Source organism: Clupea harengus, chromosome 13 (assembly GCF_900700415.2).
Source record: "Clupea harengus chromosome 13, Ch_v2.0.2, whole genome shotgun sequence".
NCBI lineage: Eukaryota > Metazoa > Chordata > Actinopteri > Clupeiformes > Clupeidae > Clupea > Clupea harengus.
In genome coordinates, this window is record NC_045164.1 from 16,854,375 (window position 1) to 16,878,364 (window position 23,990).

The 23,990-nt window shown below is 39.5% G+C and overlaps 1 protein-coding gene across 1 annotated transcript in view; it reads right to left on the reverse strand.

Moving 5' to 3' along the window:
• Positions 1-2,019: 2,019 nt before the first annotated feature.
• Positions 2,020-23,990, reverse strand: part of LOC105892717 (serine/threonine-protein kinase 32C) — a 95,776-nt gene continuing 73,805 nt past the window's right edge. The window contains exons 9-12 of the mRNA XM_012819024.3: positions 21,363-21,488; positions 15,037-15,165; positions 7,557-7,624; positions 2,020-3,236 (exon numbers count right to left, since the gene is read on the reverse strand). Of these exons, the coding sequence (XP_012674478.1) occupies positions 3,062-3,236; positions 7,557-7,624; positions 15,037-15,165; positions 21,363-21,488 (498 nt within the window). The 3' untranslated portion in view covers positions 2,020-3,061. The remainder of the gene's footprint in view (positions 3,237-7,556; positions 7,625-15,036; positions 15,166-21,362; positions 21,489-23,990) is intronic.

The following is a 23,990-nucleotide window of genomic DNA, read 5'->3' on the forward strand; positions in this document are numbered from 1 at the left end:
ACATACAATTTACACATAAGTGAATTTATGTAAAAAATAAACAACTTGACTGTATTTTCAGTTACTTTTAAAGATATTTTTCTGTTTGTGAGTCATCGCAATACAGAACATACTAGAAACTACTAGTACACTGTACTTGTAGGAGACGGTATTTCGATAGCGTATAACAATTATTTAAGCAAAACCAAAATCCGACGACAAGTCCTGTATTACATCACTTCTATCTAGCATTGTTGCATTTGCCTGTGTGTACATGTTCTAAATGGGAATAGCTACGAGATGAACATTATGAGATGAACAATATGACATGAAGGTTAGGATTCTAAGCTGCAGATATTTACATATGCTTAGGCCAGTGGTTCCCAAAGTGTGGGGTGGGTTACAGCAAGGGGCGGGGGGGCAGGCTGAGGGTGAAAGAACAGAATGACAACCCTAAACAAACCTGCTCAAATGAAGTATGGTAGTGCTCTGCAGCATAGTAACCTGTTACTAACCTGAAGGGTTAAGTATGGTAGTGCTCTGCAGCATAGTAACCGGTAACTAACCTATTTTGGTAATGAGTTTATAACCTACTTTGTACGTATATAATATGGTCAGGGCCTACCACCAGCCTATATATTAGAAGGGATGGCTACCCTTATTATTAATACAACGGATATGCACCTAACATGAACCGATCCAAAGAACAGAACAATACATGATCATAAAAACGTATCAGATTCTGTTTCAAAGAAGCTCTGATCAAAAAAAAAAAAAGATAAGTATAACTGATAGATGAAATGAAATAAAGAATGTTTAACCATTCAAATGTCCAAACAATGTTGAAGTAAAGCTATGGGATGGGATCATGGTATTGGATAGGTGTATATGCGGTATTTTCATCATCATGTGTGCTATGAGGTTGAATTAATCAGCAGTCTGACACTCACATATTTATATATGCATATTTTACAGATACTCTCCTATTGGAAAAGCAGTAAACCTGCCTTCAGAAACTTTGTTGTTCATGCACCATTCATCTAAAACTGAATGATTATTGTGATTCAGTAAACTATTAACTCATGAAACATATGGTGTATATTAACAGAACTTAATTTTCAGTAACCCTTAGTTTACAGTAAAACAGTGAGGATTTTATGCAACCTCACTCCTATCATTTAAATCAGGTATGGGATATAATGAATGACAGCCAATCAGACAAGCTAGTCAAACTGCTGCTAGGCGACCAGAGTTTGGATGGTTCAAGCATGGAGGATAGGGATGGTTTAAGTCTTGAGTCACCCTTGGAATCTCTCCAATGCTCTCTGCTTGCTCTGCTATCAATCCTGCAAAAATTCCTGCCAAGATCAATTCCTGCCATCAAACTCCTAAAAAGTAGCAGGACAGCTATGTCCCCCCCTGTCATATAGACTTTCCATCCTGTAGATTGAAAAAACTAACAAACAAACAAAACAAATCTTACTGTGCAGTGGAGTGGCCACTGAAAGAGGAACCTACAAGATGATACAAGACATTCAATGGTAAGATTAAATTCCATTCTCCTAATTTGACCAGCTGCATAAGTACGGAAGCCGTAATCTGCCATCAATTTACATTTAATTTAGATCCACATTTTTCATGTGATATCGAGTCATTTTAGTTAGTTTTTTCAAGATGTTGACTTTTTTGTGTCATTAACACAAGATTAAATGTGGTTTTCCAAAGATGATGATAATGATTAATTCCATTCCTCTGGAAAATGATACATTGTTTTCCTGTGCTAAATCAATAGGCGAGTGCAGTGGATGTCTGTGGCGATGTCTAAGGAGCAGGAGTAGCTTACATTGATGAGGGTATCTAGCTGGGGCAAATATCAACATCAGAGGTTTGAATACCCATAACCCATTTTTCCCAAGGTTTAATTTGTCTAAAATGTACACAGGCAATGTCTACATGTCTTCATGTTGCATTGGTCTACAGCATAAAATAGCTAAAGCACCACATTAAAGTTCATGTTGCCCCAGTCAAACACCAACCAGCCACATAACAGGCTTTTATTTTTAGGATGAAAACAATAAAACATTCCACAGGGTTTATAACACCTGTGTTGCTTCATTTCAGTCGTATATCACACATTCATCAGACGTCTCCCAAGACCTCAGCAGAGCTGTCCAGCAGTGGAATAAAACAATGTATCCTTTTTCCAAAATATTGTATAAATTGTGTCATTATCTCAGGGAAACCAAGTTTCGTTTTCTCAAGATAATGACAAATAACGGACTAACTTAAATATATGCCATCTCAGGGCTTCTGTACGGAACAGAGCCTGCGTACGTATCGTGTTTACATGCATCTCTCAACAATATTCCTATCAAATTCTTATAGCAAAAGTAGATAACCGTTGAAGCTACAATACTGGCAGAAGTGCAAGTCTCCCCCCCTTTACACTGATCTTGCACCAACTCAAGCTTAAGATATTGATCATTAAAACAAACACTAGGAAGGACTGGAAAGAAAAGTAAGGTTTCCAAAGAATTCTTCAGCTGGAAGGTGGACTTCATGCAGATCATGTAATTGAAATGTCTTTCTTCATGTTGCTGTAGTAAATGACACCTTTAGCAACAGGTATTAGTATTTCGATAAAAAGACACTAAAAGACACCAATCACTATGCAAACAGAACAGCAAACAAAAATCACAAATCTAACCCACTATTACCACAAAGAGTTTAACGGTTTAATAATGCCATGCCATTACAAAAAACAGGACCTCATTCATACCTTAAAACTGCATGGCACTACATCACAATACACCATGCTGCACAGGTGTTGGTGTCCTGCATAGCACTAGAGACTAATTGTGAATACACATCAAACTGTATTGCATAGAAATTCAAGCTTATTGTTACAAATGGTCGATGTAGGTTGCCGCCATAACATGGTAAATGCTACAGATATAGAGGGCATGTAAAGTTAGTGCACTCTATCCTCTTCAGTTTCTCTACTGAGGAACTGGTGAAAGTGCTTCAGGCATAGAAAACACACAGCAACTGGAAGGCTGAGTGGTGAACTGTGCAAGGTGTGCTAGCAGCTACCAGTAGAGGAACAAACAGATCCACATATGTCGAGTTTGGAGGTCTCTGCCTCAGGGTCCAGTTCTGTCTCGTCATCCTCAGTGGCCTCCACATCTAAATCATCATCTGCATCAGCTTCACCTTCTGCCCCGCCCTCTGATGGACCCTCTTGGCTCTTCTTTAACCTGAGGGGAAAAGACATACAAACAAATACACCCACGTGCACAAATATGAGAGCAATTCCTTTTAAGGATAATGAACAATAGAAAAACCTTAAAAATACAGTCACATCACTTCTACACGAGAGGCACTCCCTCTGTTCCTGTTACCATATTAAGGCCAGTAAACATTCTAGAATATTGTTGCAGACTCCTGAGAACTGAGACAATTAGGTAACAAGGAACCAATATGTCAAATAACTCAAAATAGCAAATATCATTGAAATATGATAATTATATTTTCAGTTAAAAGACATCAGGGCATCTTTCTAAAATCATAAATGTTGGACTTGAGACAGTGATAAAAAAGCTGGAAACAGATTCACCTTAATTATTTAAACATTCAATTGTTCTCAGTATTTAAACGCTTTATTTACATCATAATTAAACAACTGAATTAAACAAACCTATTTACATTTAGTCATTTAGCAGACACTTTTGCTACGAGCAATAGAGACCTAGAGTAACAATACATACTATTTTACATAAGAAATAGAAAAAAAGTGCACTACTGTAAGTGCAAGTTAAGTACTAGTAGAAGTGCAAGTTAGGAAGGGAGGTGCTCTCTGAAGAGTTGGGTCTTCATGAGCTTCTTAAAGGTAGAGAGGGACGCCCCTGCTCTGGTAGTACTAGGCAGTTTGTTCCACCAACGTGGGACTACGAATGAGAATAGTCTAGATTGCCGTGCTTGCACAAGCGGCAGTGCTAAACGACGCTCATTAGACGAGTGCAGCGTCCTGGGTGTAACATTTGCTCTTACAAGAGCATTTAAGTAGGTGGGAGCAGAACCAGTAATCACTCTGTAAGCAAGCATAAGTGACTTGAACTTAATGCAAGCAGCTACAGGCAGCCAGTGGAGCTCAATGAGTAGCGGGGTGACGTGTGCCCTCTGTCGGCGCACCGCCGCATTCTGGATCATCTGTAGTGGTTTCACCACGCATGCCGGCAGGCCCATTAGGAAGGCGTTGCAGTAGTCGAGGCGGGAAAACACCAAGGTTTGCAGCAGCAGCTTGGTGGCATACTGGGTTAGGTATGGCCTGATTTTTCGGATGTTGAATAGCACGAAGCGGCACGACCGGGAGACAGAGGCAATGTGATCAGTGAATGTCAGTTGGTCATCGATTTTGCTGTTTTGGAAGGAGCAAAAGATAAGGAGTCAATTTTGTTATCGATGTTGCGGTGTATGGCCTGTTTGGCTGGAAAAACCAACAGTTCCGTTTTAGCCAGATTCAGCTGAAGATGGTGATCCTTCATCCATGTGGATATATCAGAGAGACAATCCGAGATCCGCGCCGAGACAGTGGTGTCGTAGAGACAGAGAGTAAGGAGGGAGAGACAGATACAGTTGGGTATCATCTGCTTAGCAGTGATATGAAAAAACATGCAAGCGGATCATAGGGCCCAACAAGGTGGTGTACATGGCAAAGAGAAGTGGTCCCCTCACCGAGCCTTGGGGCACCCCTGTGGTGAGGCAGTGAGGTACAGACAGCTGAGCTTGCCACGTTGAACGAGCGCCCAGTGAGGTAAGATTTAAACCAGGAGTGTGCCCTGCCAGAAATGCCCATACTTGACAGTATAGACAGAAGGATGCGGTGGTTGACTTCGTCAAAAGCGGCTGATAAGTCAAGCAGGATGAGAACCGAGGATTAAACTGCTGCTCTAGCTGTTTTTAAGGCCTCTGTCACAGACGACAGGGCTGTTTCCGTGGAGTGACCGCTTTTGAATCCAGACTGGTTTGGATCGAGGACATTGTTCCTTGACAGGAACTCTGTGACTTGTTTGGAAGCTGCCCTCTCAATGGTTTTGGATAGGATTGTGAGAAGTGAGACCGGCCGATATTTTCCACATGAGTGGGATCGAGAAACGTGTTCTTCAGCAGTGGTGTTACCCGAGCCACTTTGAATGAAGAAGGAAATGTTACAGAAGTAAATTAAGCATTAATCACATGTGTGATTGCCGGTAAGACGGTAAGTGATATGGCTTGAAGGACGTTGGATGGGATAGGATCCAACGGGCATGTGGTAGGTCGACTACATGTTAGGATTTTGGAGACCTCACTCTCAGTGGGGTGAAAGAAGGAAACAATGAGCCAATTGTTGTTGTGCCCTTAGACGGAGGAGACAGTTGGTTGAATTGGTTCCTGATGGCTGCCACTTTCTCTGTGAAAAAGGAGGCGAAGGTATCAGCAGTGAGGTTGGTAGCTGGGGGAAGAGGAGGAGGATAGAGCAGAGTTTTGAGGGTGGAGAATAGTTTCCGAGCGTCAGTTGCACTGTCATGGCAAAAGGTGTCCGGGCACCTAAAGGGGTCCGGGCGACGTCATAATGGCTTTCGAACGACTCTTGAGTGACAGTTGCTATACCAACGCTAGCATTACGTAACCCGGACGCCTTTAGGCTATCAGTCAGTGAGTCTCAAGAGTCGTTCGAAAGCCATCAGCTACTTTTAAGTCGCTTAATATTGTTGCACAACGGTGGAATTGCTATTCGCTAACGAGATGCTAGCGGCTAAACCTATGTGCTTACTTACAGGAGACCGGCAGCCAATATTAAGCGACTAAAAAGTATCCCACAGACCATTCTGTCACCTCTGACCCGAGGCTAGTGACTGACTCTGACGTTAGTACAGATGTTGTTAGACACACAGATGGACAGTTAGATAGTTGTGACTCAGACATGCTCACTCATACACAGACCGATGGACAGACTGTTGTGACACAGACAGACAATGCTACCGACACACATAGTATTGACACTTTAGCTTCTGTCTCACAGTCTCAAAATCCCAGTTTATCCACACGGGTGAGATCTAGGTTTGGCCACATTATCAAGCCAGTTGACAGACTGATTCAAACTATGTCAAGGCAAGACATTGTTCACACGCACCCATCCATGCAGGCTGTTTGCAGGTCAGTCTTTCAGGTCTTTCATGACTAGTCAGTGTCGTTTGAAGTCATGTTCACACACATTTAGTAATGTGATGTAGTCTGGATAGTTTTGAGGAGATTGGTTTGGCTATTGGCTTTTAGTACACTGTAAATGGGTCTTGTGGGGTGTATAAGGCACCCTGCTGCCAGTGGTTGGTTGGAGAGTTTATGCCTTCTTCCTCCACTTCATCTGTCTTGGATACCTTCGTCGTTGGCTGTCCTGTAATTGGTGACCCTTTGTCTAGTGTCGACAGGAAATGTAATGGTTTGCCTTTGGAAATGCTTTGCGGTCGCTGATTGTATTTGGTGAAATTCAGAGGGGGTGGGTGTAACGGAGTTATAAATGTAAATAGATTAAATGTAAATAGAGTGTGAGTTTCGCCATGAATAAGCGTGTTTTATTAGTGTTGGTGTTTTGGAGCCACCTTTGGGGATGTGACGTACTGCAGGTCTGCAAGATATATTCATGTGCCGTTGCCATGATCAGACAGAGGAGATATGCCTGTCAGCGGTAGGTCCATAATGCAATTTGACCATCACGGTTTGTACATTTTTAGATGGCTAGATGCGGTGAATGTCGAGAACTTCGACATGTAGAGGGTATTTTCTAAAATAAGTATGTTTTGTGTTGGTTTGTAAAAAACAAAGTGTGTGTGTGTGTGTGTGTGTGTGTGTGTGCGTGTGTGTGTGAATGAGGCTGGTGAAGTCGGTATTCACTACCACGGGAACAGGTTACTTGTTAACCCCCCCCCCCCCCATGGACCCATTTTATCCACCTCCACAGGAACAGGTTACTTGTTAACACCCCACCCACCCCGCCATACATACAGGACTAGACTAGTGGTCTTATAATCCTAGCCTTATCAGATGTATACTGGACTGGACCGTTCTGGACATTTCTTATAATTGCTGTTGTTGGATATTTTTCCTTTTGTTTTCCCCCTTTTATTATCATTTTATTATTCTGATTTAATTTTTCTGTGCCACTTTTCTCTTCTCTTCATTTCATAACCCCTCTTACACTATTATTGAGCTTAATATATGTATATATTTTTTTTACAGTAATTGTTCTGTCTGGTTGTGTTGAGTGGCTTGGGATAGTGAACCTGGTTTAAGCATTTCTGCACACAAATGCATGTGATGACACACAAAGCAGGTGCAAAACTGCTGTAGAAATTAATGGATAAGTTCAACAATCAATTCTGTCATTTAGCTTCCATGTGGAGGCCTATGGCACACCATACTTGTGTGAATACAAAGGCAGATCTTGAGCAAAATCATGGAAGTGGAAGAACAGGAATGATGTAGAGGCAAGGATGACAGAGACAGACAGACAGACAGAAATGTCTGAGGGGTGTTCATACTTCTCGCGATTGAAGATCATGAACTCTTGCTGCACAACGTCAAGGCACTCCTGTAGGTAGTCACTCTCCTGAACAGACAAAGACAAAGGTAGGAAAATGAAACACAAAAGGAAAGACAAAATGAATGAGAGAGAAAGAAAGAGGAAGACAGAGAAAAAAGAACTGCATTGCTATCTATTCTATCAATTCCTTGGTAAAGAAAATCTCTTAAATATACAACCAATGCAAACATGGTAGGCTGAAGGTGAGCAAAGAACAGGCAAGCTAATAAAGTAAAGGATATTCCTGGCCAAACCCTTCTATAGGGTTTGTTTTTTACCATTTGTATTGTACATTATTTATACATTGGCCTGATTCTTTACATTCTTTCTTCGTATTTTCAGGAATCAACACACCGGTTTGTTCCATATGTCAACACTTGTAATAAAAGTAAGAGCAACATTAGTTGTAATGGAAGTTTTTGTAAATAAATAACAACTTTTGTAGTACATAACTGCCAACCATAAAGAACACAAATGAGTAATCTTGACCACTTGACCTCCCCAACCCCAAAACGATCAGTGCACAAAACCTGTTCCTGAGTTCCTGAGAACATGTAATGCATTGCCCATGAAGTCAACTACACTGCTCGACAGGATACAAAAAGTTAAGACAACCTTGAGCATCTGTAGCAATGTTCATCAAACAGGCACATCAAACAAAGGCTATTGTTTTCCTCTTGTCTTGGCAAAGGCTGCTAATAACAAGATGGCTGTTACATGTTAGACTGTATCATAAACACAGTATCAGTATTTGTGGAGCTAACGTTAATCAGTCTTTCTCTCATATTCATTGTTGCCTTAAACAGCATCGACACATAATAAACACATTGAAATTAAGTAGGATGAATACACAGGGGCAAATTCATAGAAGCATACAATAGTCCAACAGTAATGTGCCACCAAATGAATGAACATTTGTTACCGCCATTCCGCAGCCTATATTTCCCTTATTTGCATATGCCAGTAGTGATTCAGAAAGCCGTAATGAGACATTACAATTGGAAAAAGTTGACGATATAGTTTGCGGTAATATGAATAACGCATTTTTTGGTTTTCACACGAAATACTGTTAGTGTAAAACCATGGGATAAAGGATAGGAACCATCAGTTCTGCCACAAGCCCCCACCCTTCTTTTTCTGTCTCTACCCGGCCGGCTTCAAGCTAACCTTATGTGCCGCGGTTCTGCTTAAGGTTCCTTCCTGAGTATTTCCTTGCCAATGCCGCCATTGTGCTCGCTCTAAGGGGGCTCAGGCCCTGGGCTCTATAAAGCACCTTGAGACAATTTTGCTTTTTTGGTCCTATATATAAATAAATTGTATAAATAGTTGAATCAGTTGTCTTCGGCACATTCAAGCTGGTGAGATTTTGTTTCTGTGATCTAGAAAGCATAAATCAATCTTGGATTTTGATCATGAAAGCAAGGGAGAACTGATTTATGAAAAGTCTCAAATGAAAGCATTTTTTTTTTTTAGATATCACATAAACCCAATAATCAAGTAAATGAACAAGCTCAGTCATTCAATCAATCACTCACTCAATTGGCCAGTAAAAAAAAAATCATGTTCTCCAGGAAAATTCTTATTTGTATCCATTAAATATGGACCAAAGTGAATAAAATAAATATAGTCAAGACATTGACCAAGTTGGAAATAATGAGTTCATCTTAAAATAATAATTTTGTTCTTGAACATTTGCTTTTATGATATAATCCTTCATTTGCAGCAGTGCTTCAGGTCACTGTCGTGCCGTCCACATGACTGGAGTCAGTTCCGTGCTACAGCAAGACTTAACTTATCATTATCATTACAAATCATTATCTTGCTGCTAGGTTTCTGCGGGACAAATCAAATCCAGTTTGTGAGCATACAAAGGACACCTCTCTGTGTGTACCCTCTGGACTGTCTCAGCTTTACCCTATGGGTCACGTCCACTCTTGTCTTCCAGTGAAAAGTCAAAAGCCTATTTACTCATTACTCATATGCATGTGCCTTGCTTTGTCTTTCAGTGGGAAGTAAGATCCCTTTTCTAGGTTGAGCATCATCTGAGGCTGGTGGAGTTGGGGTTTCAAGAGATTCAAACATTAAATATTAAAATATTAGTAAGTAAAGTAAAGTCAATATTGTGACGGGCTGGACACAATCATGGGAAAGTGGCCATATTAAGCTTGTGCGTGTATCTGTAACTAGTGTGGCTCTCGGTGTCATGACTGTTCGCCTTCACCTAAGCTGTGTTTGCCCTACAAGTTGTAGTTGCTGCTGTCGCATCAGATGTTGGACCCACAGGAACAGGTTACTTAGTGGGCTAGGGTTAGTGGGCTTACCCTAGAACAGGGGTCTCCAACTCAAATTACCCGGGGGCCGATGAGTGTCCAGTCAGTGGGGGGCCAGATTTGTTTTAATGTGTTGGCTTGTTTATCACCATACTGTAGATACCACTTTTGAGTGTGGCAAATTTACCATGTGTGATCAGTAGGGATGGGTATCGTTTTTTTTTTTTCGATACCGGTGCTTAACCGATACTTTTAAAACGATACCGGTGCCTAAACGGTGCCTGAACCGATATTTAAAAAAAAAAATTTGCACAAAACGACGATTGACGACATTAAAGAAAGGCTTCAAATTGAACAATATATTAAGGTATACTATAAATATAAATAAATACAAAACACTTGGCTTCAAACTACAGCTTCAAACCTTTTAACTTCAAACTATGAACAATATATTAACTGTTAACAACAGTTTACAGTATACTTAAATAAATACAAAACACACACACACTCTGTACTCACACTACAGCTTCAAACTTCAGTAATTCTTTTGCAGAAATATGAGCATATTTGCCTTCGGAGTCAAAAATGTATTATTTTGTTTGCATTTATTTCATGGAATTTCATCATTTTCTGATTTGTTTATACCTATCTTTTCTATTTTGTTTATACTTAATCTTGTTATTTGAACCCAATGGGTACGTGAATTTGTACTGCCCCTTTAAGAGACTAGGTTTAGGGTTGCTGGCATCTCCGTTTAGTCTTCAGTCTGCGGTTGCTGATCTGCCTTTGACTCTTGCCTTCTCTCCCCCCTTTACACGCAATTTTTTTGTTGCATTTGCTGCACGTCGCGTTGTTTGAATCTTTTTGTGCCAATGAGCATGACTGACACAGGCCAAAGTTTACATTGGGAGATGGGGCAGTTTTAAATGTGCCCCACGAAATCTGCCTAGCAACCCAAAAAAGTATTTATACAGATCGTACTCAGACAGATCTACGCCACTAACGTTACTGCTCGTTAGCTATCGCTAGTTTAGTACTGTTTTAGAACCAGCCTCCGTGTTTCATGTTGCAGCCTGAAATAATTCCTGTTTATAAGACAACATTTTACGTAAGTTTTGTTCATTTAGCTGCATGATTTGTTGCTGTTATTTATTTCAATCGGCTCAGGCACCGAAAGGAAGCACCGAAATCTGTGTTGCATTTCGGTCCGGGTAGGTACCGGTTGTATTGGAACCGGTTCTCGGTACCCAACCCTAGTAATAAGGGCAATAACTCTAACCTGATTAGGTAGGAGTGCATAGGTATAGTAATATGTTAGCTGCATATATTTTGTGCTGCTTTGACCTTTGACCTTATTTGAATACCAAAAAGGATCTTTGTGGCAAATGGTTCCATTGCCAATGTGAATAGCATGGAGGACAGCAGGCAGCCGTGCCCTGCTCCAAAAGAAAAGCAGATGAGCGAGGCCTTGGGGGCAGTATTAGTATCTTTATCCATTTAACGAAGCCTTCTCCCAGCTTGAACTTAGTCAGAGCAAGAAATCAATACATCCACTCTATCCGCTCAAATACCTTTTCTGCATCCAGTGACACAACTAGTGCCTTATCTCTTCATTTCAATCCATATTCTATGATATTTAGATTACATTATTGCTTGAGTTTCGTCCTTTTATAAAAACATGTCTGATCAGGTGAGATTAAATTGGGTAGAATTTCCTCCAAATGGACTTTGAAATAAGCTAAACTATGAACACTTATCGACTAGCCTTCTCTTTTTAAGAATCACTGAGATACTTGAGCATCTACTAAAGAACTCGTGAGGTGTTTCGAAGTACTGATCGAACACTGAAAGTAAAGGTTCCAAAAGAAAGTTATAAAATAGGGGGATGTTGAGTTGACTGAAACCCAAAGAGGACTGTATTGCTGGTGTACTTGAAATAGGTGACAATCGCCACAGGTCTGTCCGGTTAGAACAAGAACGGATGTCAAGTCCCAATGATGATGAAAACACTGATGTTTATTGAAAACACACTCAAGCCTTGAATTGAATGATAATGGACTGTGAATATGATTATCCGTGTAAAGGACTCATATCCACACTTGAATCCGTGGTTTCTATGGAAATAATATATACCAAATATATACAAATATTAACAAGTATATAAACAACAAGAATGAATATAGTATAGCCTACATGATGAATATTACGGCTATAAATGCGGATATGTCCCTTTAATACCGTGCCGCGTAACGGTGGACATTCCAGTATCTCCGTTACCAACGGTAAATCTTTAAAGTAGCATAAATGAGATCTGACAGTGAATGCTTCCTACACAAATAAACGTACATATATGATCTACACTGACACGAAACAGACTTGCTACTAAACACACATATGACAACAGAACACTCACAATCTTATCGACGCACGGCAATGATGAAAGTGAATGTCTCTGATAATGATGTTGAACAGTCCACCGAACTCCTTGATGATGACTTTCTCCAGCTTCTTCTGACCCACAACTGGCCAGTGGTGGCCCAAGCTTATATAGGCCAGAGGGGGGGATGAGAGGGCATGTTCAGACCTGCTTTGGAAACCCAGCATGGGGTGACCATCTGGCCAGTGAATTTCCACTGTGCACGAGCCCCACGGACTCCTGGGATCAACTGATAGGCTGACCTCTGCCTGGACCCCAGGTCCCGTGAGTGGCCTGCACAGCGGGGGTGCACAGCTGGAGGCAACTGGTGAGACAGCCCTTTTTAACAAAAGTCTTGGAATTATTTTTGTTGCTGCACCTGTCTATTGCTGTAAACAATTCCTCTTGACTAATGGGGTTGTCGAGAAGCCGGATATGGAGATAATCGTGGCAAGTCCTAATTAGAAATACATTTTACTATGTTTCTATGATAGGTTTGAAAGGTACCTACAGGGCCGGCCCTAGCACATTTGGCGCCCTAGGCAAGCTTCACTCCTGGCGCCCCCCCCCCCCGACCCCCTCCTGCACCTTTATTCATTCCAAGATGCATAGCTCTTGATTAGTTGAATCATGTCTAATTAAACTGGCTAGCTTGCTGCACCAAAACTAACGCTGTTATAATTACTCAAAATTCAATTTCATGACACAACGAAAATGACGCAAATTGCGGTACAGCTGAACTTGCACTATGTTTTGCTAAAGATGACCTAATGACAGTTTCGACTGAATGGCAATAACAAGGAACGTCACACGTCACTGGCTAGCTAGCGTTACCTAACTAGCAAGATTACATACAATCCATTCGCTAAAGTTGACAATACAATACTTGGATTTTTACCAGTATTCCTCACCGTGTTTGTCTTCCTTAAGGGGTGTGCTATGCAACGAGTAAGATATTTGTAGTGTTGTTGCACTAGCTATTGGCTTTATCTGTGCGCCCCTGTTGTAATATATGACTGTCTTTTTTGTATAATGTATAATAAATGGACATATTATTTTTTATATACCCGCCTCTGTAAAATCCTTAAAGAACTATGTGACAGGGAGTAGGTACATATTTTCTTCTTAACCACTAAAGTGCCCGGGGCAATTCTGGCATTCATGAAAGTTTTCTTATCTGGGATTCATTCTTGGCTAAGAACAGGACTTAAGGATTTACCTTTCTCCTTGGCACGTTTCTCTTCTTCTTCCTTTCTTTTCTATTTCAATTGCGCCCCGGATGGCTTTTGCCTCTTCATAGTTTATTTCGTCGACGTTGCTTGGACACACGCACTCAAACCATACCCCTCAATGTGCTAGCATGTTCTGACAACACCAAGGAGGTGCGTACCCCTTCTTCTTTCGATTTTTGTCTCATGTTTCCCTTTTGTTAGATTTTTTTTTTTTTTAAAGTAAAAATATTGGTTGGAGGTATAGAAGGGGGCGCAAAAAACTCTGCCCGGCAAAAAAATTAGGGGCGCCCTAGGCAACCGCCTATGTCGCCTGTAGGAAGGACCGGCCCTGGGTACCTACTTAGTTTGGTGCCATATTCATTTTGAAAAAAAATTATGACTTTTTACTGATGGGTTAGCAGAATTATCCTTTAGCAAGTTCAAAAGGATTTTGCTTTGTCCCATAACAAATGTGGTGTCACTCTAGGGGTTTGGTTTTGAATAAGAAAGTTGAGGAGTTGTTCGATAAGATGGCTTCTAAATGCTGCGGATCATTAAGCAGGACGTTATTAAACACTGAACTCAGCGCATCACCGATGACCAGAGATGTAGCCAAATGCATGTTAAGTCTGAGATTGTCAGTAAACAACTTTTGTTCTTTCACAGGCTACACCCAAGACAATGCACTCGGCTTTTCAATGGAACTGCCAAAACAACACAGTTTTGTCTCATGTTTTAATCTAGCCACATATGATGAGATATATTGTGCAGGACTGGAATTTAAATCCACAATCCACAAATCTCCACTTTATTTATTATATTTATTATTTAATTATTATAATTAAACAATTATGTTTGGTTTGACCTGTTGAACTAAGGGTTTTAAAGGTGCTATCAAATCCATTGTTAATCTATAGAATGTGTTGTCACACACAGAGAGAATAATGGCCCATTTTGTATTGACTTCCTTTAACTCATTTGCCTTGAAATAAGATTCCAGTCTGTCTATATATCTGCAGTCTAACACCCTCACTTTACCAAACATGGTTATTGTTTAGGACTGTGCCATGTTCCTGAATTGAGCCTCACTTTCACTGGCATCACTCAAGCTGCAGTTGGTTACACAATCCTCATTCTATATTTTTCCTGTTTCATTTTTACCTTGTCACCAATATCAAATTATGATATAATCCTGTAGGACCACACATGGCCACTTCTTTGGTTGCTGTTTGTCTCTTCTGGCATTGAGATATCTTTTCATGCACTCATCTGGTTGGCTTGTACTGCCCTCTAGTGGGCAGAACAAAACTACAGGATACAACATTTTGTCATTGGCTAGAAATATCAGTTTGCTCATTCTTACGACCAGATTACGACACGAATATCCCATTCATTTTGAACTTGGTAACCCTACCCCCACCCTTCTCCTATCTATTAGGCTAATGCCGTAAAAGGCTGTGCAGGAACTTCAAAAGTACTCCAACAATGTCTGGCTGACATGGGAGCAGATTTGAAGTGCATATTGAAGAAGAAGACACTCACTGATTGGGAGTCTTTGCTGTTGTCCCGTGATCTGCTCTTAGCAAGACGCTTCTTCTTCTTGTGGAGAGGTCGCGACTCTAGAATCATCTCTTCAAGTTCAAAGGTTGGATCACAATGCAGGCGTCCTTTCTGCAGCATCAAAACACAATAGAACCAGACTTGTTTAAGTTTGTAGAATGCATATCCTTTCTATTAAGATAAGACACTTTGAGTCCAGTGCTTGTCTGCAGCTCCAACTCCATTTCTGAAATGTAACTGATATGTTTTATATGTTTGTGCTTTGCAGTTAGCTAGCCATATCTTAAAAGCATGCCTCTAAGCAGTACATATACACATTTTCAAATGAACAATTAATGTACACTGATACATTCATTTTCTGTTCAGACTATAAATATGATCGGAACAACAGCCATTTCTGAATTATAGAATTTATCCCACACAGACTTATGTCATGATAAAGGACATAAAATCAGTGATGTGCATTGCATATACAAGCTACCCATTGTGTATGCTTGCCCCCCAGCCACCTCCTCTTGTGTTATTAGTTGTTTATAATCTCTGGCTTGGATTATTGAACTCAATATAATAAAACTCTCCTCAATCCACACCATCATTTTAGTCACTTTCCCAACATTCTTCCATTACCAAACCCTTCAAAATGTCTTCAGAAAGGGTAGCCTAATTGACTGTAGAAAGTCAAATAGCTTACCACAGGTCTAGTACTCCAAGTGGCTGGCTGAAGAACAATAGTTAAAACCACTTACCCTATGCAATTAAATGGCAAAAGATACATTTTAAATTGCCAATGTAATATTCTTTTTTATATATAAATAGTCCTTTGAACAGATTGAAAGAACAATACTTCTTATGAAGGCGTGGACACAAAGCATCAGCACCTGCAACACATTGTTTCTGTTCATTAAAGCTGCTTTTAATTCTAACAGACCCACTGCTGAAAATTCTTGGCAGATTTTTGGTAAATCAGATTATAAAACGATTAATATAATCTAGCTTGCTACCATAGCAACTAGCTAGCTCACGAGCTTTCTGAAGTTGAACAAAAGCAAAAACGAGTCATTTGCCAGACACTTGTGCATTAACATCAGGACATTCTAGAAGCATTTTTCACTAGAGAGATTTTAAGACAATAGATTTTCTTATTTTTTTGTGACATAAATGATTACATTATTGGGTTCTAAAGCACTTCATATTTTAATGAAGAAATATAAAAGTTTATTGGAGAAGTGGCTTTGAACCCTTCATTTTTGAACATGCTCGGAGGCACAGCTCTGGCTGCATTTTCTACAGGTAAAAGAATATGTTAAGGGTTTATGTCCAAGGTTAATGGTTTTTGTCCTGCCCACACATATCTGAATACCATTTGGAAGGGGGGGGGGGGTCTTTGTTAGATGACAGCTTTCAGTTGACTGTTAATAATTGACAGTTATAGACTGCTGAAGTCACAAAGATTCCACCATTCGTTTCACTGGGTAAGTTTGACTTGTTGCTCCTAAATATCTTAAAAAGTATAAAGTGTATACAATGAAAATAACATAGCTGAAGTGTGACAATGTTTGAACAAAGTTTCTACGTTAAGTGGTTCAAGCTGAATTAAACAGAGAAATGGGTAAAACGATATTAAAGTAACAGTATGTAGCAATTGTACTTTAGGGTTAGGGTTAGAATTAGCAATTTTACTTTAAAATAACAGCTTAAAAAAATTGGGGTGCTACAATGACTTTTAATATGGAGAATGGCCTCTGTGCCATTGCCATACCAGGGTCCGTAGGCATATTACTGTGCTATGTAAGTTTCTGGAAGCCGTCTTGATTTGTCTTGTGTTGCACTTGCTTGATGTTTGACTGTGTTAAAAAAGTTGTTGACTCACTAGTTTGTCATAGTGTCAAAGTAAGCACATTTCAACAGGTTTCGCTAGGTTTAGCCGCTAGCATCTCATTAGCGATTAGCAATTCCTCTGTTGTGCAGCTTTAAGTTAGATATTAAGATAACGAGAAAGAAATTGCAACAGAGATAGACAGTGTTTATGTATTGACAGTGTAGTTGGAAGTGGTTGCAAGGGTTTCACTATGGTAGTCAAAGCGGTTGCTATGGTGTTGCTACATTAAAGGGATGGAATAGAGAGAGTGAGTGAGTAAGTAAATGAACGATAGAGAAAGAGAAAGAAATTCAACAGAATGAGGTATTATTATTTTTTAATTTAATATATAATCTAATATTTTTTTTATATTTTTTATCAAGATAATTAACCTGTTCCCATGAGATACTTATCTTGTGAGCCCAAGATAATAACGTCTTTCCACAAGATAACTTGTGCGCACAAGATACAATCTCCTGATTTAAACATGAGGGAGAAACCAACTCCTTGGGGTTTTTAAATTGTGAGTTATTGCGACATCAGATTCAGGGTATACTTTAGATTTTAACATTTACAAAGGTGGCTGTGATGGGCGTTGTTTAAGGTTGTTGAGGAGATGGTGCAACCATTTAAAGACATACAGTAGTGGCCAAAATTATTAGAACACCTGACAGATCTGAAAAAATTGACCTTTTTTTGCCTCCAAAACATGATTTCATTTCATAATGTTCATGAAACATGCAGATGGTTGCTCTGAGCATGACAAATATCAGATGAAGTGAGTCCGACTGTTTTTATCCACTTTTAACTATAATATTAGGTATGTCCACCTTTTGCAGCAATTACAGCAGCACATCTCTCTGGCATAGTGTCAATATATTTCCTTAAAACTTCAACACTAAGGTGATCCCATGCCTTCTCCAACTCATGCCAAAGGCTTTCCTTTGAATGTACAATAGATCTGTCAAGTTTATTTTCCAACTCGCCCCAAATTTGGTCGATGGGGTTGAGGTCCGGACTTTGAGGGGGCCAGTCCATTATTTTCAATGTTCCAGCAGATTCCTTCTGTTGCAGGTAGTTCCGGCATTAGTTAGAAGAATGTTTAGGGTCATTTTCCTCTTAGAAAATAAATCCAGGCCCAATAAGACGACTCCAAGATGGTACTCCGTGCCTCACCAGAATGTTGTGGTACACTTTCTTATCCATGATTCCATGAATTTTCACTAAGTCACCTGTTCCTGAGGCTGAAATGGCACCCCACACCATAATACTACCCCCTCCGTGTTTAACTGTGGGCAAGAGACACTCATTTTTATATATCGCCCCCCTCCCTCCGTCGAACATACACTCTTCACTTGTTGGCAAACCGTTCAAACTTAGACTCATCAGTCCACAACACTTTATACGAATCTTCTTTTGTCCATTTCTTGTGTTCTTTTGCAAATTTCAGGCGTTCCACTCTATTTTGCTTTTTCAGTAATGGTTTCTTTGCTGCTATTCCACCAACAAGTTCTTTGCTCCCAGTTTCCAACGCACAGTTCTTGAAGACACTTTTGCACCATTAGTCATTGTGGTGTTGATCTTGTCACGCAGTTCTCGTGAGGTCTTTCTTCGGTCCTTAAGACTGAGAATTTTAAGATCCTTCACTTGTCTGTCTGAAAGACAGTTCTGGTGTGAATTGGTGGCATCTTGGCGCTTTAAAGTGTACTTAACAGTACTTGGACTGCATTTCAAGGCCTTGGCTATGCGGCGTTAACTCCAGCCAGCATCAAAAAGGGCCTTTATTCGAACCCGTTGCTCACTCATTAGCTCTTTCTTCACCTTAGCCATGTTCAAAGAGCAACATGTGCTTCAAGACTACTTCTAGAGGCTTTGAATTTATACCAATTGGTGTTGTGGCCTCATTGACAAAACTCTGATGTTACCAATCACTTAATGAGCAGGATAGGCCTTGTACATTCAAAATAATCACGCAGCTGTGTCCTAAGACTCTCGCATCACCATCAATTTAACCACGATCACACCTTACAATGATCATACAATTAATTTGGCTTCTTCTGTGAAGGAACATGATTGTGTGACATTGAGAGTGAAATAGGCCTAACTTGTTTTTTGTAAAGAAAATGACCTAAATCTCCTTAAGATGGCTCTATCCTATGGTTCATAGAGCATAATGATGACTGTAGATATTTAATTCGTTTTATGGGTATTTTAATGGCCAATTCAACTGAAACCTTAAATATGCCAAGTGTTCTAATTATTTTGGCCACCACTGTAGGTCACATGGTTTGGTTTGATCATTTCTATATGTCACCAGTTCTTATGATCAAACTGAGGGAATATGGGCTAAAGGCATGTGGTACATGTAGTCCTAATCACAGATCATTTCCAGTTGATTTTGCCAGGCCAGTTTCCACAATGCTAATTAGGCCTAGGTCTCTTGTGTCTATTGTCAATAACCCCCAACCCACTTTGTGTGTCTGTGTATGTCTGTATGATTATTAATCTTTTCTCAACAGGCAGGTTTTATTGTCCTCTGTTTATGTGGAGAAGGTTCATAGCATATATTTGTAATGTATTAACATCTAATTCATACATTGTTGTATTGTATAATATGTTTAATTGCTTGTACATTTTCAGTATTCATATTTTTGAATTACCTTAAAATACCCCCCCCCCCCCATGTTTTTTTTACTTTGTTTATCTTGTTGTATTATTATTGTTGTAGTTCTAATAAAGTTACTGATTGCTTACGTGTAAATCTGTTTATGTTATACCTAACAAATTGTTGTCCCTGGTTATTTAATGATTTTTTTGTTTTGTTTGAGACATTCGTACGTCAGTATCTTTCTTATTATGGTTTTTGTGGTTAAAGGAAGCACACGGAGAAGCAGTAACCATTGCAGGTACAATCGGTACCAGCCTCACACAGGCACCAGAATAATGTAGGTACCATACCCTGTGAGCGGGCGCCGAATAAATGTTGGTGCAATTGTGCGTAAATAGTAATACTGTCTTCACGATGGCCACCAAGATAACATTGGTACTATCCTGACAACAGCAGCAACAATATGTTGGTGATCTCACCCAATTGGACAAGCATTGACCATTCAACACAACAGCAGATCAATTAGGTTGAACACATAGGGGGTACCTCACAAAGCGTAGTGTCTACAATAGTGGTCAAAATAAAGATCAGCCACAAATGTCTCAATGTAATATATCAGTCTCATAAAATACATCAAAGTATCAATTTGGAACTTTGATTAATAATTAAATGAATAATTACAACCAAAGTTACCTTATTAATAGGAAGGTTGAAGGTCTTTAGAGTTCTGAATAGAAGAGGTTGGCAGAATTCGTTCTTGTGTAACATTGTGTGTGTGTGTGTGTGTGTGTGTGTGTGTGTGTGTGTGTGTGTGCTCCTTTGTTCAGCCACCGCAGTTCCTCATGCATGTGTGTGCACATTCCTGAACATACATGTGATGACTTTGAATACTTTGCTAGTAAAACAAATGTGTGACTGGAGCACAGGGCATGTTGACATTTGAGCATGAAAATGTCTCCAAAACATTTCTATAGAACCAAAAATGTAGATCTAAATTTTTAATAATGGGATGTTGGAATGATAAATGATTTGACAGTTCAGTAAAAATGAAACAACCAAATTATGCACCAGGTTTTCACAAGATAATTCTGGAATGTATTGTGAGCTGCAATTATAACTGCACACCCTCCTAACCTGTTGACTCCATTTGGGGTGGGGGTGTGGTATAGCCTGACGATGTCATACTCATAATTCTAGTCAGAATATGAGTCTGATACCACTCCAATGGGCTGTGATTATGAGGCGTGTTTCAACCGAACCAGGAGAAAAAATGCCTCTTTGCTCAATTGGTTACCTACAACCATCCAGAACAACGTAGTATGTGACCAGGGCCAGCTGATAAATTAAACTTTTACCGGATCCCGTAGGAAGGAAGGCAAAAACATCTTTTCGATTGACAAATGCCTTGATCGCGTTTCTCTTTTCCTCTTTCAAAATGAATGCACTGTCAATGTCTAAATGGACTTGAATCTATACATTTCAGCTCTCCAGCGGCAGCCATGTTTGTTGAAAACGAATTCAACCCGTGTGATGATTACGTTACTGTTGATCATCTGTCCATCATCGTATAAAGCCCGCCTTGACAATTTGATTGGTCCGGCAAGTTCGACACCAGACCGAACTTCCCGACTTCAAATGTTGTGGGCGGGGCTAAGTTCGGTCTGGTATCCAGGCTAGGTGTGGTAGAGAATCTACTTCAAAAAGGAATATCTCTGCAGTACTGTAATCCTTGGGCACTTACAGAAGTCTATGGGGATGCTTGGCTGAATTAAGCACATTAAGATGTATACACTGTATCACATCTTTGAGACAACTGATGAAAGGTTTTTCGATTGTGCTTACATTAGGAACAAAGCCAGCATCCACTTTCTTCTCGTAGACAGCTTCCCAGTTAACATCTGAAAGGCAGGAGGCAGTCTGCATGTGGGCGAGACTGGAGTAGCGATGCTCAGGGTTCACAGTCAGCAGCTGAAACCACAACAACAACAATAGTAATACAAATAATAATAGCTGTACAGTACAATTTTTAAATGTAATTCTAAATTAATATATTGAAAGTAAATGTCTTGATGAGAACACAGTCACCAAATGTCAAAACCTATTAAAAACTCATATACTGCAACACATACACAAACATATAAAGCAACTTCTACCACTCTATCACAGAGGTAACACCCCAAAACAGTCCCATAAATCATTTTTGACCTTAATCATAGACATATCCATTTAATGAAAACGTGTTTTTTCAAGACCAATACAAGTGTCCCTTAAAAAAAAGGGGGGGGGGGGGGCACATATAAATTGTAAGTGTAAGTGTAATTCCTACACCGTTCACCTGATTTGAGTGTAAATACCCTCAAATTAAAGCTGAAAGTCTCATTTCAAATCAATTGTGGTGGTGTACAAAGCCAAAATGATGAAAATTGTGTCAATGTCCAAATATTTATGGACCTGACTATATAAACTAAGGCGGGGTGCTGACATTTTTTCTAATCTTAATTAATTCTACATTTTCAACACTAAAATAAATCTTTATTAAGCCAATTCAATGTTGCAACATATGTAGGCTAAATCAGCTACCATATGACCTACTTAGGCTGTAATATGAATAAACAGCCGTACATGTTACAAGCTAAGTTCTAACAACGTGCTTGCATTTTCTCTCAGACATGAAGAGCCATTTTAAGACTCTTGACGAACTTCTGCAAATGCCAAGGACAATGAAAACACTGTCCATATTGCAGTTCTAGCAGTTCATCTACACAGCATTTGAAAGAACGTAATTTCAAATTTAAAGACCATTTTTAGGAAGAAGAGATTGGTAAGACCACCACCACGTTGTGCAATGCTAAGACATGTTGGCTAAGTTGGTTAAACTGGACACCAATGGCTAACTTTACCTGAAGTTGTCAGCTAGCTAGCTGAAGTTTTATAACAACGTGATATACACGATATGCTGATTGGCGTATTGATTCAATTGTCAACGCAGATAAGGAACACAGTCCACTATTAATAAAAAATAGCTGAAATTCATGTAGTTTTACTTATATTTAATGCAGACAGATTCATCATTCCTTGTCTTTGTAAAGACAACAGGCAAAAGAACAAACCCAGAGACAGATCTCACTGTAATGTCATTTTGAAAATAATGAAAATGTGAAAGTAATTTTGAGACACATCTCAGAAAAAATGGTAAACCTTTGTCTATCATGTGTTAAAGGTACAGTGTTTAGTTTCAGTGGCATCTAGCAGTAAGGTTGCAAGTCACAGGTGCTGGTAATATAGAAATCACAATTGCAACCAGTTAAAAGTTAAAAGTTGACTCAACCTTTGTGTTGTGTGTCTGTGTATACCACACTGAGCATGGCGAAAAGAAAGAAGAGCAAAGAATTGTCTGAGGATTTGATAACCAAAATTATGGAAAAGCATCTCCAGAGATCTTAATGTTCCTGTGTTCACTGTGCGCAATGTCATCAAGAAGTTTACAGAGGTGACCCTTTCCCACCGGTGGGAAAATATTTTTTTGTACTTCTTGTCAATATGCCTCAGAGAGCTCAGAGAGTCTTTATCCTAGAATCATAAAAAGAACACCCCCAGAAACATTTAATCTTCTACATATATGCCACTTGTGCATCAATGTTTTTAGTAAGAGATAAATATACAAAAACATCAAGGCATGTCAGACTACCTAAAAAAGTTTAACATGTGTCCACTGTGCGCAGTGTCATCAAGAAGTTTACAGCCCATAGCATTGGTGCTAACCTCCCTGGACGTGGAAGGAAGAGAACAATTGATGAAAGATTGCAACGAAGGATTGTTCGAATGGTGGATAAAAGACTAAGACTAACTTCCAAACAAATTCAAGCTGCCCTGCAGACACAGGGTACAACAGTGTCAGCTCACACTATCCGTCGCCATCTGAATGAAATGGACGCTATGGTAGGAGACCCAGGAGGACCCCACTGCTGACACAGAGACATAAAAAAAGCCAGACTGGAGTTTGCCAAAATGTACCTTTTGTTTCCAAAAGAAGGAAATTCATGATACATGTTAAAAGTTACAATGAAGTAATGTTTATTTTTCAGTGTGCTTATTTTTTTATAAACTAACATATCATGGACAATGTGAATCCTGTTATTGTGTGCAACAAAGAAATGCAACATTCAGCTAGTAAAATTATGATTATTTGGCTTTTCTGAATTGGTATTTGCTTATATCAATGTAACACATAAAACAGACTGCATGCAAACAGTACAATTGTTTAAATGTATTGTGGCATCACGACGGGCCAGCTAGTAAAGCGGTATGGCATTCCCCAAGAGCAGTGGTTCTCAAACTTAACTTTTCATTACAAATTTAAATTGCTTAAAATTGTCAAATGTATTGAAATAACGATAAGTTCTGAATCTTAATCAATAACAAATAACATCAGTTCAAAACTAGAGAAAATCAATAACAAATAACATCAGT